Source organism: Propithecus coquereli, unplaced genomic scaffold (genome assembly GCF_000956105.1).
Source record: "Propithecus coquereli isolate 6110/MARCELLA unplaced genomic scaffold, Pcoq_1.0 Scaffold328, whole genome shotgun sequence".
NCBI classification, from domain to species: Eukaryota; Metazoa; Chordata; class Mammalia; order Primates; family Indriidae; genus Propithecus; species Propithecus coquereli.
In genome coordinates this window covers 3,303,919-3,323,887 of record NW_012148930.1, presented here as the reverse complement: position 1 = coordinate 3,323,887, position 19,969 = coordinate 3,303,919, and the positions used below count along the sequence as shown (strand labels likewise).

Genomic DNA, 19,969 nt, shown 5'->3' with positions numbered 1-19,969 from the left:
TGGAAAAATTACTATAATCATAATCATCATCATCATAATCAATATGTTAGAAAACATTTCCTGTCAGCTGAGGCGGGATGAGGGGTAAATTCTTTTTTTATTATTATTAAACTGAACTGCCATTTCAAGAGAGAGTAGCATTTGAATATCTCAAATCTTGCAGTTTCACTTCTGCAGGTTATTTAAACACGGTATCTGTAGTATTTTAGTATTTGATTTGTAGTATTTGTAGGATGTGATTGAAATGTGGTGTTCTATAGTATATAAACATAGATTAAATAGGTAGAAAAACCAGGAAAGTAAACATTTAAAGCAAAAGCTGTTGCCCTATTGTCTCGAATGCAGTATACCACAAATGTGATGATTTACTTGAAATAATAAAAACCTGAATATTATCTGTTTACATCATTAGCTCTTCTAAGAGCGCAATGTCCACGTGTAATTTATTCATCTGTTTCCTTTATTTTTCTTACTAGAATAGCAAATTAGAGATTTTACTGGTAAAACAAAAACATTGTCTTATTGCAAGCATTTTGTTGAGATTTTTTTAAAAGCAGTTACTTTTATTGTTATTGTTAATACATGCACTGTGTCAATTTTCTTGTTTCTTTCCTTGTTTGCTTTTGCTTTGACAATGATACAAAAATACACAGGGAAAGCAAAAAGGATGAATATATTACTCTCTAGTCAATCATGTTATAAACTCATATTTTATAATAATATAGAAGCTATATAATTATGGGCACTGATTATTACCAAATAGTAATAATATATGAAATAATAATCATGCATAGAACCTGAAATATATTTCTGGAGTACAATATGGAAGTATGCATTAAAAGACATAAAGTGTCTTTTATACTTTGTCTTTATACTGACGTTCTTATTCCTCAAAAGGGTAATTCTACCTTTAGGAATTTATGTTAGAAAAATCATCACTGAGGCCCCAGAGATGCCTACAAATATTTAGAGGCAAAAATGTAAGATATCATCATGAAAGTAAGCTAAATGTTTAGCAACAGTAACAACAAAACCTAATTAATTATATATGATACATTCATATTATAGAATATTGTAGTATCAAAAATAATCTTATTTCAGGAATATACTTAGAGATATATTGCACTAACCAGGTCTACTTAACAATATGTTAAGTGCATACAGCAGTTGACAAAACTGTACCTTCTATGGGGTATAACTCCATTTGTGTAAACATAATCGTTAAAGTCATTATATATAAAATATATGTATATGTATGTATGTGTGTGAGTAAAGTATTTTACATGTTCTTCTTTTAATAATTTTACACATTAAAATATACCAACTACATATTTTAAAAAAAAGTTCTCAAAAGAATTTAGTGTAGTATTTGTAGTCTAGAATTATTGGGATTAAATGTCAAAAATGTAATTAAGTTTAAGCATAACATTTTGCCTAATTTTTCTGTTCCGAAACTCTCTATCTTTGGGATGTCTACCAAACCAAAAAACAACCCCTCTCAGATCAGCTCCATCAACATTAATCTAAGAAGTTGCTTCCTTTCTTATAAAAGTATACAACATGAGTATGTGTATTATGACATTTTTTATATTCATTAACAATTATTTTATGTGACTGCTCTTGCACATTCCTGATATTCTTGGATCTCTGTAAGTGTTCTGAATAAATCAAATTGTCCCTTTTATTCATTCTGTCAGTTATTAAACCTATAGTCTATCATACTCATTCCATTTCATTAGAAGAGCTCTTTAGGTGCATAGATTTCCAAATCAATATTTACAAGGAACTACTTAGAATGTGCTACTACAAATCTTCTAAATGCAATTTTTTATAAATAAAAAGACTGACTTTCCTCTTGCTTTCTTCATTCTAGCACCAAGGAAAAGATTTCTGAAGCCATTGTTGTTTTAAAAATAGTGCAGCCCTCTAGTCTTTGGGAAATCACCAAAATGTTAAAATAGATATTGAAAGCAAAAAGCCAAATACACTTGTCAATCTTTACTTCTCTCACACTACTGACCAGTTACAGCTCTTCTGCACGCAACCTGTTTTAAATATGCCAAATTAGCAAAAATATAAGAGGACAAAGGGGAAAAGAACTATATAAAAATCCCACCTATGCTATAAGTGATCAACATATGCCTACTACTGACAGACAACATCTATTTATTAATGAGTAGAACAAATTCTAATGGTCAGATGACTTGTCATAAGAAAGAGAAAGAGTACCAATGTCACTGTAATGCAGGGCCAGGCTTCAGGAGACAACCCGAGGATCACCCTCTTCCTCCTCCAGAGCCCCGCCCTCCTGCTTCCTTCTAGACCTTTGCAAGACCCTCATTCTTTTATTCACTGCTCTTCTAGATAACGTGGGACATGGTCTTCGAGGTAAAAAATGACTTTTCAGTGAGAGGGGTGGGGTGGGCAGGTGCTACATCATTCATAATGCTGACAGTTCGTCTACTTTAAAATTTTAAGTAAAACAAAGTTCTAGCTTCTCAATTGAATTTAGAGGTTACTTGGCAGTAAGAAAGAGTTCACCTGGGCAACAGCTATAGTCACATTCCCTCCTGATCATGAAGACTCATTTATCAACACAAGGACAATGTGGGGTGGCCTACAATTTTCCAAAGGGCCCAGTTACAGGTTGGTGCAGTGTTTATTATGTTATAATTTTCATAAAAGAATTTGAGAACATTCATATATCAGACCATTTCGTTTGCAAGAAAAGAATTAGAAAATATGCTGAAATTATAATTTCCTCAGATAAGTGCTCAGAAGTGAAAGAAAACAATGAAATGATTAAAGAATTATTCTTTGAGTTTGAACTAGAATTATGGGTCCCCAATCTCATGATAGCCATATCCCTTGCCCAACCTCCATCCTACCATCCCGCCCACCCAGCAAAACACACACACACAGAGACATACACACACTCTTTGCTCCATAAACAAACTTGATTTTGTTCACACTCCTCAAAGTGGCAAAATCCTTCAGAGGAAGCTGAGTCCACTTTCAGCTCCAGGGGTGCAATGTAACTGTTCTAAGCCACCGTAGTGGATTCATTGCTTTTACCACAGTTTGGTTCTGGCATGGCCTGGGCATGTGACAGAATTCTAGCCAATAGCAAATGAGAGTAAATCCGTTAGGGTGCCTCTGGCAAAACATTTCTCACTTTTAAGAAGGGCACAATACTAGGATCATTATTTTCTCTGCCTTTGGACTTTGTCACCGTAAGCGACAGCTGGAACTAGAGCAGCCATTCAGGAATCAAGAGGACCCAAAGAAAGGGGATGGGCTGACACCTGTCGAGGGATGCTGAAAGTGAAATTGGCTCTAAAGCCAACCCCGAAACTACCCTAAGTGCAGACTCCGTGTTTTATTGAGTGTATTACTTAGGCTATCTTAGCTGGGTTTTCCATGATTTGCAACTGAAAGAATCCACAGGGAATTTCTGCCATTTGTGTCAAGCATTTAAATTATTTTTAGTTGCTTTTTCTACACATAAAATGTACATGGAATTGTTTTACCTTCCATCCATGTTGTGAAGAATATAAAAGCAATAAACTTAAAAGAGTTTACATCCATATTTAGCTTTTATATATCATATATATTACATGCACATATCATCAATCATTTTTTCCGGTGCTAGCTCCATAATTTGTTCATACTTAAATATTTTTTATATAGTATGCTACACAATAAATACTTGTTTATCTGTCTTTCTTCCCTTTCTGAGATAAGCAGAGGCTAGAGATATCTTGTTTCCAGAGACATTAGCACAGACTGCAACTCATGGGCAGGACTTAACTACTGCTGGCTCAGTTCAACTAAATCTGATCAATAATGAAAATGAATGTAGTAAATAGTACCTTTCTTGGGTGTTTTGTGAGGTATACTAGTTAGACACTAGAGATTTTTTCCCTCTGGAATTTACAGTACTAATGAATAATACCAAATTGTAGTGAATAAACATGACAAACACTAACACAAGATGTTCCTCTTTTTATATTTCCTCTTATTTCATGACGTCAATATTCTTCCATCCATTCTGAAGTCTTAATGACACCTCCAAAATTTTTTTTCTTGGATTTTTTTTCTTTTGCCCTTTTCACTATCACTTCTCTACCTCTTTTAGCCCATTGAAGTAGCTTAATGAATCTCCCCACTCTTTCTCTTCTAAACCATTCCACATGCTTCTGAAATAGTAATTCCATTAAAGCTGTAACTTTGATCACACCACTTCCGTATTCAAAACCTTTAAAAAATGCACCACAGTCTACAGAAAAAGAAATCAAAGTCTTTCTTTCACTTGACAAAATAATTTCTCCTACAATCTTCCCCTCAAACTCCAACAAGATGTAGTAGTGATCTTCACATATATTATTTTGTTTTCAATTGTGTCTACTTACTTTATTTTTTCTAGAACATGCTCTCTGGAGGACCCACCCCCTATGCCTTTGTGCTGGCCTTTCTTACTTTATTTCTAATATATGAATTCTAATATATAAAATTTACTTTATTTCTAGAATTCTCTTTCCTAGAAGCTTTTTTCTAATACTCCCACAGTACTAGCCCTTGTACCACATTCTAATTATATAATTGTTATTTTCTATGTCTTACTTCTCCAACACAACATGAGATCAACGACCTTATGAGTGTAGGATAACATCCTTCAAGTACCTCCCATACAGCATCCCGCCTCATACGGTAGCAGGATTAAGTTCAATCTCAACACGATGGGAATTCACAGAGGAACTTCTCCCTCGCTCCATTATAAAAGGTGCTATTACTTGAAATACGTTGCAGCAAGTCACAGCAACTTCATAAAGAACATTTTGATTAGTCTTCTCTTAGGCATACATTTAATTATATATTTCTGTACGTGACTAGAGTTTCTCTCTCTCCTAACTTCCATGTGGGTAGTAAAGCTGAAAGTGTAAAGAGATGGTCACAAACTTCTTTCTGGTACCGAAAAGAAGAGTGAAGTAAATCAAAAGTGGTCACTCCATGTGACAAAAACAAACACAAAAGGATCTGACTCGGTACACAGACTAATAATAGGAATATACGTGTTTCAGAATAACGTGCCTTGTATTTGAAGACTTCAAACGTTTAGATAACTGTCACAAATGCATATCACGTATTTTCTATTCTTTGAAAACATCGTTTTTTATTCCTACTAACATTGTAAAGCTAAACAGACTCTAAATTATATAATAAGCACTGTTCCTAAATAAGGAAAAAAAAATTTTTATAGGATTCAGTACAAAAAAACACACAGGAATTCCACTCTGTTCATCCCAACTCTGTAAGTATTACTACCATTACCTATGCGAGTGTGAGACGGTGTTGATCATTTACAACAACTCCCCATGTCCCTTGGACAATGGCACTGCTGGCTGTCAAGCAGATTGATGGTTTTCACTGAGCAGCTCCCTATGTAAATTTCAGAATTCACTTTAACAGTCATTTGAACTGTCACAGCATGAATTACGGACTGAAGCACATTCTGCTTTGCTATTTCCAAAGGAAAGTTCCTTGTGAATATTAAACTAGATGTGGAAAAGACATTTTTAAATCAAATAACTTAAACTACAATACCTAGGGTTAGAACAAGCATAAAAAACTATTTTGTTTCCATGGGGAGAAGAAACTTGAATTCGAATGATTTCTTATTTTTATTATAATAACATACATATGTATATATGTAGTGCCATATATATTCATAGCTATGACTTATTTTTTTCTTTTGTTAATATCTCCCTTATATGATAGAATTAAAATTCTTGGAGCCTTTCTATTAATATTAACATAAACCACTTGTGCTAAATAATGTAGCAAGATCCAAAATGAACTGAAGAAATGGCTTTTTCCCTATAAAGTCATATGTTATACCTGCAAAAATATAAGCATGATTATAAAAAACATAACGTAGACTATATGGAGTAATCTGAGTGATTTCAAAAACGTCATTAGTAACTCTGGATCTGCAACCAGCTTAGGATCCAGTCATGAAGAAGAGGAAGGCGTGATGCAAGACAGCCTCAGATCATGGTATGATACAAACAAAGGCGCTGAAGCAGACAGACATCAGAGATGAGGGCTGTGTTTGTTCTGTGAATGACTACAGTGGCTAAATTTCAAAAAGCATTTTAGGAAGAAAAGTCAATTAATGAAGAGCAATGAATGTTGAGCTGAGCAGTTTAAATTTCACATAATAGCATTAACAACATACCACAGATTTTAAAACATGAATATGATATGGTAAATCATGTTTAAGAATATTATGATGAAAATACATGGGTTGAATGAGGCTTGAGTTGGGTACTGAACATTACAGGAGGTGGAGTACATAAAACAGACTTAGAATAACGAGGTATGCTGTCAAGTGCTGTAGTATTTAAATAGGAAGGCATGAAGCACTACCAAAAAGAATAGGTGGAGCTCAGTAACTAATTAGGGAAACAAATACAAAAATAGTACAAAACTGAAGCAAACTTTGGAAATGGAGGATTTGGGATGATTATTGTGATATTGGTGGTAATGGACAAATTGAAAAGATGTCTTAGTTTGAGGTTATTTATATGATTATCAATTATTTAGCAACTAGAAGTTAGCTATAATAATTAGATATACAGTCATCCCTTGGTATACACAACGGATTGGTTCCAGGACCCCTGTGCATACCAAAACCTAACGATGTTCAAAATGGCAGTTACAAAATGGCATAGTATTTGCATATAACCTAACCCATCCTCCCATATATTTTAAATCTAGATTACTTATAATACCTAATACAATGTAAATACTTGTTATACTATATTTGTTTATTTGCATTATTTTTATTGTGGTATTATTATGTTGTAGGTTTTTTTTTAATATTTTCCATCTGCGGTTGGTTCCATGGATGTGAAACTCATGGATATGGGAGGGCCAACTCCATAGGGCTACATAAACAACCAAATTCGGAATTCCTACAAACTTTTCATAGAGCATTAAGTTGTATGATATTTACTTTGGACATTTGTGGAGAAAGAAAATTAATTAATTAATTCAATATATGTAAGGAAGTGAAAATAACCACAATTCAGGCTTGAGCTAATGGAGGAGACTCCATAAAAGGAGAACCATCCTTACCCTTATTGACTACATTTACCTTTCAGGTTCTCAGGAAAGAATGTAACTCCAATCTTATTAAGCAAAGACATCTATATTTTAAAAGTATCTAAGAAAGATTACACAAAAGACTTACAATCCGCCAGTAACCTCGTGCGTTCCTTTTTTTGTCCTACAACATATATCTGAAACACATTTATGTGTGTGTCCTGTAGATCTACTTTAAGTGAATAATTCTCTCTAGTTATATCAGCAGATGGCAGTGAGCATGTCATAAGAATCTTATGAAATTTGCTATTCTTTTATGGTAGGAGAGTGGGTAAGAATATTGTACACTAACCAAAGATCCACAGGAGCAATTTCCTTTAAATTTGAACACAAAGGAAACCCGTACTTCTCCTGAACTACTAGTTCATTTCTCATCTCATGTGACTGATCATGTCTTCTTCTTTGCTCTAACTTTGTGACCCATTTCCAGTAACTATACATGAACTCACAGAATTCATACTGTGTACCAACTGTACACCTCACTTGATTTTTCTCATTATCTTTTTATTCTGTTTTATTTTCTATTTATTTTATTCTATTGCATCTATTTCTGTTAACCACTGAAAATCTTCTTTAGAATAGATGAAACATAACTAACAGTTAGGCCTAAGTGTTAAGCTCTAAATCAAGTAATTTCACATTACAACATTTAAACTTCGCAACATCTCTAGAACAGAGTTTTCTTTATCACCATTACAGTGGCTGAGAAAAAAATGAATTTCACACAGGTACAAATACTTTAGGGAATAGAAGTATAAATAGGAAATCCCAAGGTCCTACTGAGAAACATCGAAAAAAAAAATCCAACCATATCAAAAGAAAATAATTATTGTGAATTTAGCAAAGTAGTAAAGACATGGATGACCCCAGACAATGCTTTTGAAATGGACTTTTTAAAACCATCTTAGTTAATTACATGATCTTACATAATGCCTTTTTGATTTGTATAGGCTCAGGATTCATTTTTTTTTTCACCTTTCACATTACCTATTCTACTAAGCCATTATTTTTATTTTGGTCCTGGATTACCAATTACATTTACCCTATTTCAAATAAATAAAGAAAGAATAAAAACACACACACAGATAAAACTTCTGTCTTAGTTGTTTTGCTAATTTCCTATTTCAATCTACTTTCTCCAGGCTGTCAAAAGCACAATGCTCTACACAATGTATTTCTCCCAGAAAATATTACCAACTTCAAAATTTCCATAACATTCTTTTTGAGCTAATCATTGTAATATTGGCCTATGGGCATGCAAAAACTGTGATTTTTCTGTCTTCAAAAGCCTTTACATTTGTTTGCATTTTGTTCTTTCTACTATTTAAATAACATTAAATCACATTTGTATATGTTACAAACATCATTGGTAAGCATAATAATTAGATTCTGGTTCTACCTCTTATGGGTTATATGACTTGCAACAATTTATGTATTTCTGTACCTTGCGTGATTCATTTGTAAAATGGGAAAAATAACAGAGTTCCCAGACTCAGTGTAAAGATTAAATAAAATAATACATGTAACATGCTTAGAAAAATGCTTGACACAAATTAAACTCTTAGTAAATGTTGACTGTCTTTATGATAAATACTATTATCAGTATTATCATCCATTTTCACTTTATCTTCTACAATTTTATTAGAAATATGTGAAATAGCAAATGAATTCTTTTGAGGGGAGAAAGGCAAGAAATGGAAACAAAATACTGAAAGTTTCCATCTATAATATGCCAATGTAATCACCGCATGGTGTGGCAGTGACTGAAGTCATTACCATCACTCCTTGATAGTACCTGTGTAGCTTGCTGATCACCCTATCCGATGCCTAAGGGATAGAGCAGTATTTCAGTTTTTGACAGACCTGAGACAGCAGGCTGTCCATTATTAAACCACACATCTGGCCCCTGTTGTTAATAACTGGCTGTTTGTAATATGTGGACAATCTACAAATTTTCCCACAGGGAGTTAAAAGAGGTTGAAATGTATTAATCTGCTTTTATCCCTATTCACACAGTATTTACAAGATGAGCTAAGCGTGCCCTTGTAATAACAATTTATCATTATGATTCTGTGTAAGTCTAGTGTAAGAAAGCCAAGAACAAGCAGCAGTCCTCTATTTCTTACACTTAACTTTTTTTTTTTTGGCTGTGTATGCAAAGTCCATTTCTTACCCATATTTATATACTGTGAAAATTGGAAGTAATACAACTTGAGCTCAAGGAATGCACACACAGCGGGAAATGATTCTCCCTTTTTAAAGTCGTGGCACAGTTGCAATAATGCTGCGACTACTGAAGCACAGTCTGGAAGGGAGGTCCGACTGAGACGCTAAAGAGGAAAGGGTTCAAAGAGTTGGAGCTGTGCTGCCAGCCACTATCCCCTACAGGCAAGCCAAGCTCCACAGCTGGATTTCTGTTTCTGTGTTCCTTCACTGCTTCTACTTGTCAGAAAAGATGAAGATAAATATGGTCTATCCAAGACAAAAGACAAAATTGTGGTGAGAAATCCCACTGTCCTTGCTGATTCTTTTTTCCATCACATCCCAAAGCATTTTTCCCTATTTCTTTCAGGCAACTAAGGCTTTCCAGGCTCTCACCTCTTCACCACCACTCAACTCCAAAGCCATCTCCACTTCCCAGTGGAAAGAGACAAATCTAATACTATTGGTGCACCAACTTATTTAGTTTACACTGATTTATTTTGCCAACTATGTGCAGTGGTTCCTCCTTACCTTGAAATTATACTACATCTAAGGCTTTCTGTAGGAGTCAGTCTGTTCTAGTCTACACCTAGTTATTAAGGAGTCAAGGTCAGAAATTTCTATTAATAATTCACTCCTCTGTTTTTAGATGACCAGACACTAGTCTATACCTAGTTATTAAGGAGATCAGAAATTTCTATTAATAATTCACAAAGGATCCAAAGCCATTTCAGTGTTTTCTTGCCTTCATGGAGCCTAGGTTTTTATTCATCTGCTGCAATCATGTACATGATCATTCTTCTGCGTGAGAGGTAGGCATTCAACTATCCCAGTAGCTCAGGGTCCTCCAGACACTGCACATACTTGTAAAAATAAATCATTAATGTAAACTAAATAAGTCAGTGCACCAGTGGTAATAGATTCCTTTGTCTCTTTGGACTGGGAGGTGGAGGTGGCTTTGGAGTTCGGAGGTGAAGAGATTAGAGCCTGGAAAGCTCCAGTTGCCTGAAATAGGGGAAAAAATCCTTCAGGATGTGGAACAAATTATGAGGCCAAACAAACATATGAACAAAGCGTTAAGTTGGAGAGATAGTCAGGAGGTGGTTGGATACAGGACATGCAAGGAAACCTCTGCTCCTAAGAAACTGAAGTTTTTGTTTATTAACAGTGAGTATTTAACCAAGAAAACTACAGTGACATAATATATGATTTTAGAAAAGTTGTCGATATTAATGTTTTAGGCAATAAAAACTAATAATGCTGTTTGGCCGACAAAGTAAAACTCATTATTGTGATATGGGTGGATTTCTGGTTTGTATATTAATTAGAATGAAACACAATAATTATTTATAAATACATATCAGGTATAAATATTTAATATGGATTATATTAAATGTTTAACAGATTAATGGTGTTCTATATTTTAATTACAAGAGTAAAATACATATTTATGCTCCGTATTTATAATTTGTTTGTTCATAAATTTTCATTGTTCACTTGCAACTTTAAAAGCCTTACATATACCACCAAGACCTCTACCAGAAAGAAGTTCCTGGCCCCGTTTATCTGTCTCTATTATACCTAGGCGGCACACTCAACATGAGGAGGTACTTCAAGTCCCCTACCTTTAGTTTCATCCCACATTCTACAACTCCACCCCACTAACTTTGACTTTATGCTGAGGATGGAATCGTGTCAGTGCCCCAGGCCCACTCTGCTCTTCTCTAAGTGACGTTCGCCTTAGCGATGAATGACTTCTACGTAAGCTCTACTTTAGACTCCTGAACTCCAGACCCATATCTCCAAATGCCTCCTGAATTTCCTCAGTTCCCTGAAAATGCCTTGCTCTCTCCTTCCACTGGCCCTTAGGCAAGCTCCTCCTTAGCCTGAAACATTCTTTTCCCACTTTGCCTACTAAGATCACCTCATCCTTAGATCTCAATCTCAGCATAGATTTCTTTGAAAACTTTACCCAAACCACCTTCTTCTCATCTGTCAGACTAGTCAAGGTCCTCCAATCATGCCTTCTCATGGCATTTTGCAATTTTGGTTATAAGCTAGAACAACCGTAATTAAGCTCATTTCTGTAATTTTTTTCAAATATGATGTCTATTTCTACTACTATAACTTTCACCGGGATCTGAACTAGGTCTGTTTTGCTCACAATTTTATCCCTAGTGCTTAGTGTACTTCTTGATAATTAGAAGATGTTTAATGTTTGTGAGGGAATGATTTCAATGCTATTAAGTAAGAGTTTCTACAGAATATCTTTTAAATTTTGAAAAGAGAAGGGCAACCTCTCAATGACTCTGTCACACTTTCTTCAAGGAGATGTTATTTAGCAAAAACAGAATTGGCTTTACTATTAAATAGTACAGTGATTGTTTTAACCTATTTATTATGATGGGGCTCTACCAATTTTATATCAATCATACCGATTCTCTGACCCTGTATACTGGCCCACCCCATCTTTTTTTTTAAGGTGCACCACACTGGATTACAAAAAAAATAAGTTGCCCAAACAGTGTTTTTATTCCTACATATTTTATCTAAAAATCCTATTTCTTTGATAAGATGTCTAACATTCATATCTATTCATTCTACTTTCAAAAAGAAAAAAAGAAGTTGAGCGGATAACTATAATATATTGTTATTTATGTGGATATAGTTTATCCTATTAACTAGTTCACGATGTTTGCATAGATGTCTGTTACTTAGACTGCAACTGGCTTGCTGTCTGATGCTGAAGATCCTTGTGAAAAGAATAGTTTTTTTCATGACCCATAAAAAAATCCCATATCTAATCAAGGACTGTGAAAAAGTAAAATCAATTGTCTTTCTGACCATTATTTATTGTTTTGATTACTTTTGCAGAGTAAATTTTCATTACAAATTTAAAACTCAGGAAAAGCTTTGAGAACATCTTGATGAAGGATATTAAGTATTGCTCAGAAAAGACCAAGTTAACTTAATTTCAAGCTGTAAGTGTATAAAGCAACTGGTTTCACTATAAAAAAAATATTCATTTTTGTTTTATTTTCTAAAGATAACTTAGACAAGCCTGATGCCTAATAAGATGCCACTGACAATACAAAAATACTCTAATAAAAACAGATGAACTATCAATAACAAAATGATTTATTACTATGGTCTGAAAATTGGTGTCCCCCCAAAATTTCTATGTTAGAACTCAATACCCAAACTGATAGAATTAAGAGATGGGGCCTTTAGGACGTGATTAGGTATTAAGTATTCCACCCTCATGAATGGATTAGTGCCCTTATAAAAGAAACTTAAGCAAGCTTCCTACCTCCCCTAACCCCATATAAGGATGCAGCAATAAGGTGCCATCTATGAAGCTGAGACCCCTCACCAGACATAGAATCTGCTGGTGCTTTGACTTGGATTTCTCAGCCTCAAAAACTATGAGAAATAAATTTCTGTTGTTTATAAATTATCCAGTCTAAGGTACTTTGTTATAACAGCCTGAACAGACTAAGACATTTATGAATATACAAAACATTTTAATAAACAAGAATATGATTTGTAAAGCCATTAAATATATTACATTCATGATTAACATCAGCAAAAAGAGAAAATCATGGTCTAGCTACTGATACATGTTATGACTAAATATATTGATAGTTTAATTTTCATTTTGTACCAATAGTGAAGAACAAAGCTATTCGTGTTTGGCCTTCATTTGTATTCAGTATTTTTCATAATATCTTTTAAATATATTTTTGCAGAAGTTAAGTTACATTACTAACAGAGAAGGAAAAAAATGTTTAAATTGTGATAATAGATGAAATAATTTTCTTGGTCACTCATCTGGAAGTATGTTTTTGCACCTATCCTCTAAACTAAGTTGAAGCTGCAATAGAGAGACTATTTATTAATAGTAGAAAGTTTAATCTCTTTAAAATGTTACATACCTTATGTGGAAAATGAGATTACTACATTCCAACCTCCCTGATCCAAGACTTATTATATATGAAGGTACTGTGAAAAGTTAAAATTGCGAGACTCACTAATATATAATCAAATACCGAAAGTACACATATGATAGAGGGTAAATGGAATCAAACTTTAGAATGAATTCTAACTAATTTGAAAAGCTACATTTCAAATTTATTTATAAGAGTGAGTCAAAAGGAAAGAATCCTATGTGTTTTTATATAAAATATTGATGTCTGAATTGTTGGCAACTATTGAAAAACAATAATTATTAAATAATAATTTTTTCTGTATTCGATGTATGGCACTGTATGTATCTACAATCTTTTTTTTTTTTTTTTTTTTTTTTGAGACAGAGTGTCACTCTGTTGCCCTGGCTAGAGTGCCGTGGTGTCAGCTCATAGCAACCTCAAACTCCTGGGCTCAAGTGATCCTACTGCCTCAGCCTCCCAAGTAGCTGGGACTACAGGCACGTGCCACCATGCCCAGCTAATTTTTCTGTATATTTTTAGTTGTCCAGCTAACTTCTTTCTATTTTTTTAGAAGAGACGGGGTCTCACTCTTGCTCAGGCTGGTCTCAAATTCCTGAGCTCGAACTCCCCCCGCCCCCGTCTCAGCCTCCCAGATTGCTAGGATTACAGGCGTGAGCCACCGCACCCAGCCCTCTACACTCTCTTTTAAACACCATTACCTATTTAAGTTTTTAATTTTTATTGCCTATTTGTGGAGATTTATCTTAAGATAATTGACAGTGCTAAGAAACAGGATTGCCTGGGTTCTCTTTCTAACAATAAATAAACCATTTTACAGATACTGCGTGTGCGTAGTTCCACTATATAATTAAACAGTAAAAATAACATTTCATTCATTTTAATAACACCCAAAATTTAAACACGGTATTTACTGAACTGAACTTACAAACTGAGAATAAATACTATATAATAAATGGCTACTTTTCAAAACAATGTATAGTTTATAATGGGAAATAAAATTTGTAACTTAAAATGTTTCAAATGCTAATCTAAAACCCATTCCCACAACTGAATTTGATTATATAAAGAAATACATTTTGCAGTGTAAGATATCTAAAATTACATATATTCCAAATGCTATTCCAACATTTCCTCTATTTTATAAATACCTCAAATTGTTAATTGATTGTTACTCTTTTTTCAAATCCTTTTAAGGTTTTAATAACTACAATGCACTAGGTGACCTGCTTGCATTACTTTTAAATGCCATCTATAAAATATAAAAGATACACCTAAAATGATTGAAATTGGAACAAATGCCCTGATTTTTGAAAACCAGAATGGCCTTAATTAAATAAATGACCTAGCCTTCTGTGGCTACAACTGATAATAGTCCATTAACAGTAATTGGAATTGTGACAATTTATTCACATCAAGTGCACTGTTTCAAACTTTAAAATTACTAAATCATGATAAAAGAGAAGGACTTGTTTTAACTCTCCGAAAGTATTTAAAACCTGAAACTCACCAGTCTTTAACTGCAGAATACTCTAAATCTTTACTGTTTTACAAATCAAAGAAATGTTAAAACAGAAAACAATGGATTTTAACACTATAACAACTTTACATATCACAGAATGGTTTTGACATAAAACCAGTTAAATTCAGTCTCTAGTCATTATTAGTTTCAATCACAGAATAACTATAAAGATACTAAACATTCTAAATATTAGATTTCAAAATATGTTGGATACCTTGAGTCATCTTTAATACAGTGACTTCAGTTACTTTATTTTCACACAAATGCTGAATATCCTATCTACAAATCCCACAGGATCTTCTAGACAGTCTTAAAATGGAAATGCTACAAGGACATCATCATAACATCAACAATACTGTCAATATTCTGGGGGGGAACCCATCACCTCTAATTATATCTGTGATGGCCTCCAGACAAAGCACTGGTTCATATATATCAATCTACATTCTTCCCAAGACCTAACTTAATGAGGCCCTGAGATGTAGCAAGCATTTGCTACATCTGAATGTAGCTGAATGAATATTAGCTGAATGAATAAATGGGCCACTAAAGACATTTTATACAAAACATTTGAATTAGATTTTTGGTTTTACTCAGGATTCCTAAGAAATAAATGTGCACCAAATATACAACAGATATCCCAAAGCATAAGCAATGTTCTCATTTAGCAACTCTCAAACTTACTTTATGACCTCAAAGTACTAACATTATCCATGAGTTAAATTCTCTGAACTGTTATGTCTAACTCTATTCTTTCATGTGCTACTCAGAAAAGGATATCAGAATGCAAATGAGAGGTACTTACATAAGGAGGGCATTAAGATAATAAATGCATATGCACATCATTATATATATTACATATGTTTTACATGTATTACAAATACAATACAGATCTATTACATACACATTATATATATTACATTTACAATATGCCTCTGTGTATGTGTGTGTGAGTATGTATAGCGGCCAACAGGTGGTACAATATAAATTTAGGTGACCTACTTATCCAAGGTTGGTTTGCGGACAATCTATGGTACGGAATACACACTTCCTATATCCTAATAGGCCCATCAATATTCTCTCTTCAACAATACCTTTTCACCCACCTATCACAGGTCTTGCTCGTTTTCACATGCCAGTCAACAATGTACTTCTAAGATGTAGTTTAATATTTTTGAAGTGATGAGCAAGGTAGAAAGCAACGCTCCACAACTGGAACACAATTCTCTCACCATTTTAAGGATGTGACTCTCTAGATTCAGAACACAGCGATCTTGATTCAGATTTCCCTAGAAGCTGATTTTGATATAGGACTGAAGCATAAGTAGCTTATTTGGGAATGATCCTAGAAAATACCAGTAGGGGAGGGGAGGGTCAGAAGCCAGTAAAGCTTGCAGTAGTAAGCCCGTTATCACTGTGGGCAACTAGAGCTCAGTCCCCTAGGACACAATATAGAACATGCTTCAGAATTATCCCAGCCAGGAAGCACAGGGAGGCTAAGGTATTTATTCGACAACCCCCTATTTACTCAGTGGCACTCTGGTTTGTTCCCCAAGCAGGTTTAGTGTGCTCCTAAGGTCGGTAGGGGGTTGGGGAAAACCTCAGGCAGGTCTTCATAGAAAGTGACCTAGAGAATATGGGCAGAGCACTAAATGTATCTGTTGGTGGAAATGATCTACCTATTCCTATATGAAAGAGTGCTTCCTCCTCAACTCTATAGGAATTGAGTCCAAGAAGAAAACTGAGTAGAATCAGATTACTACTAAGGCATAATTGCAAAAAACGAATTTGTGACATATTAAAGACAAAAGAGGGCCGGGCGTGGTGGCTCACGCCTGTAATCCTAGCACTCTGGGAGGCCGAGGCGGGCGGATTGTTTGAGCTCAGGAGTTCGAAACCAGCCTGAGCAAGAGCGAGACCCCGTCTCTACTAAAAATAGAAAGAAATTAATTGGACAACTAAAAATATATAGAAAAAATTAGCCAGGCATGGTGGCGCATGCCTGTAGTCCCAGCTACTCGGGAGGCTGAGGCAGGAGGATCGCATGAGCCCAGGAGTTTGAGGTTGCTGTGAGCTAGGCTGACGCCACGGCACTGTAGCCCGGGCAACACAGTGAGACTCTGTCAAAAAAAAAAAAAAAAAAAAAGACAAAAGAGATGACTTTACTTAACTTAGTTTAGGATTTTGAAAAGAAAAAAAAAAAAGAATTGCAAAGTGCAAATCAGAAGTGAGGAAGGGAAATAACACTGAATGAGCACCTAAACAGTGCTAGGAGCTGTAAAATTATTCCTCTAAATTCAAATGAATTAAGTGGAAAGAACTTAAGAATTTCTTGAGGGATTTAAGTCACAAAGAACTGAACTCAAAAGTGATCTTTACACTGATAAGATATATTACCCGGGACAAGTATTCAATTTCCCAGAATCTTAGTTTCCTATCCCTAAAATAATTACCTACTATTCAGGGATTGTATGAGGATTGATTGAGATAACATATAGCACTTGGCAGAGCTTAGTGCCAACTAACTGTTAGTCCTGTACCTCCCCATCCTCCTCCTTGTCACAATTTTATAAGGTAGATAATATTATTCCCACTGAAAACATAAAATTACTGAATCTCATAATGGCTGAATGATTCTCCCAAGGTCACTCAGCTAGTGAGGAAATAATCAAAGGACTGAAATGTGGGTCTCTCTGATCCCAAGGATCTTGCCTTCAAAGATTAGTAACAAATGGAACCAAAATCAAATATTAATTTTTCATAAAGCCACAAAATTAGACAAATATTTTAAAATGATTAAATGATTTTTAAATATTTAATAGCCTATTTTCAGTTTTTAAGTTAAAGTTGGGCAAGCATAAACTTTTAATATAATAAAAATTTTAAATGATTGTGCAAAACTTTTTAAATATAGCAGTGATTCATTTAGTTAGTATTCAACCAGCCATAATTCTTAATTAGTAAAATATTTCTGCAGCATCCTTAGAAAAATAAGGGCAACTACCTGAACAATTAACATCTTGGATATGATATTTTAAAAAAACCAAACAACACTATTACCACCATATCCAAAGTATGTCCTCTATGTATTCGACCCGTCTCACACTTTTTAAGATGAAGAATTCTATTCTATATGATGATCCTGAGGTCCTGAAATAAATATAAATTCAATCGCTATGAACACTATGCTATACTTGATAAGTCATTTAACTAGGCTAATACAGTTTATCTGAATGTCAATGCAAATTTGCTTACCTATTCTTTTTTTACCTTCAATTAACCAGAACACCTTACTTTATAAGCATACTGATTAATTGGTATTAGTTCTTTAAATTCTTAACCAATATATATGGTTTTACCTTAAAAAGAGATTGAATCAAAATATTATCCCCTACAAAATATCCATATCCCTCTAAAATATTAATATGAGATCAAAGAAATCCACAATTGATGCTCAAGATAAAAATCCTCGGTGTGTAAGGACAGGAGTTGGTATTGGGAGCTGAGAAGGTGAGGAAAAGAAACAGCAGGTATTGCCCAGTAGTGAATGGGGACAGGATTTTCGAATGGACCAATAATGGATCTTTTATTTAATTAAAATAGAACATCAATACCAAACTGAACTTCAAGGAAGCATGTCATTGAGTTGAAAGCCCCGTTAGCATACATATATTATTCAAAAACAAGGAAATGTGGCATGTGATACATGAAATCACTATTCCAGAAAATATCAAATTCACTAAAACACAAAATGTGTTTTTTTTAAATAATGAAACAGAAATAGAGGAAATTTCAGAAGTTTATGCAAAACAGTGATGGTATAGATAAAACACATGAGCAATATTTTGCTAATAATAGTCTAGTTTTGAAACTTAGTTTCAATTTTGAGACATATACTGTTTAAATTAAATATATACTAATGATGGAAAGGTTATAGCATGCTATACAAACACCATTATTTAACAACACTCGCAGTTACCTGCTCAAAGTGAGTATTTTCTATTGCAATGGTTGTCATTTTCACTAACTACCTGTTACATATTTAAACCACTGTTTACCTAAAACTCCAAATGCTTAAACAGCCTAAAATTCCTAGTGGCAAGTAGTCACCTAGTCAAGACGACATAGACAAGGAGTAGGTAAACAGACGCAGGAGATTGTAAGTTTCTAATGTGCTTTTTCAATAAACTTGGATACATTTTCGAGTTTGACTAACCACACCTAAGGAAAAAAAGGAAAATTATTTGGCACTGATACCGCATGCCGTCTGGATGTATTGTACCTCTGATACCAGCCTTATACACATCCTGGGAAAGCACTGATAGACAAAACAATAAGCACCGAATAAATGCAATAAATACATTGCAAGAATAAAAAAGTGTAAAGGAAAAGAGTTCCTTGCCTACAGCAACTGTTCTATAGAGTCAAAATGGAGAGACATCAGAGTCCCTTTTACTCCCTCCCCCAGCTTCACGGTCTCCCTCTCTGGCTCCCTTTTCCTCTTCTCCCTCCTTTCCCCCTGCAGCCCTCCCTCCATCTCGTCTTTCTGCAGCTGTGTTCACGGAGCAACCCGCAACGCACCACTCACCTGTCGTCGTTTTGCCATCCTTGGTCCCCTAGCAGCAAATCTCGAAACCTGTACCTGGGAGGCAGAGGGGGCACTTCGCTCTCCAAATCAACCATCCTCCCTCACAGAGTGGGGAACATCAAACAAGGAATGGAGGAGCGGAGAGAGAGAATACAGAAAATACTGCGGGGTAGAGGCAGAGAACTCACGAAATGCGGCGGCCGAGGGAGCGGCGGGGGAAGGGGAAGGGGCCTGGGCTGGGGGAGGGGTCGGCGAGGAGCCGGAAGCTGAGCTCGAAGGGGCCGGCTCCTCTCTCCTCGGGTGCGATGGGGATGATGCAAACCGAGCCCGGGAGCAAAAGTCTGGCTCCGACAAGAATCAACGCTGCCAAGGAACCGCCCCCAGGCTCGGCACCGCCTCTGGTACCCAGGACTGGGGGGAGGCGGGAATAAAAAGTTACTTCGCGGAAAAAAACTCGAGGTGCCCAGAAAGAGGGGGGGGGAGTGAGCGCCGCGTGACGGCCAAGCACTTTCCTAAAAGGCAGGTAAAAGACCCTCCCCTCAG

At 35.1% G+C, this 19,969-nt stretch overlaps 1 protein-coding gene across 1 annotated transcript in view; it reads right to left on the bottom strand.

Moving 5' to 3' along the window:
- The window catches only part of KCNT2 (potassium channel, sodium activated subfamily T, member 2), a 318,603-nt gene extending 298,961 nt beyond the window's left edge, over nt 1–19,642 (bottom strand). Inside the window, exon 1 of the mRNA XM_012650477.1 lies at nt 19,427–19,642. Coding sequence (XP_012505931.1) covers nt 19,427–19,521 — 95 coding nt within the window. The 5' untranslated portion in view covers nt 19,522–19,642. The remainder of the gene's footprint in view (nt 1–19,426) is intronic.
- Nucleotides 19,643–19,969: the final 327 nt, after the last annotated feature.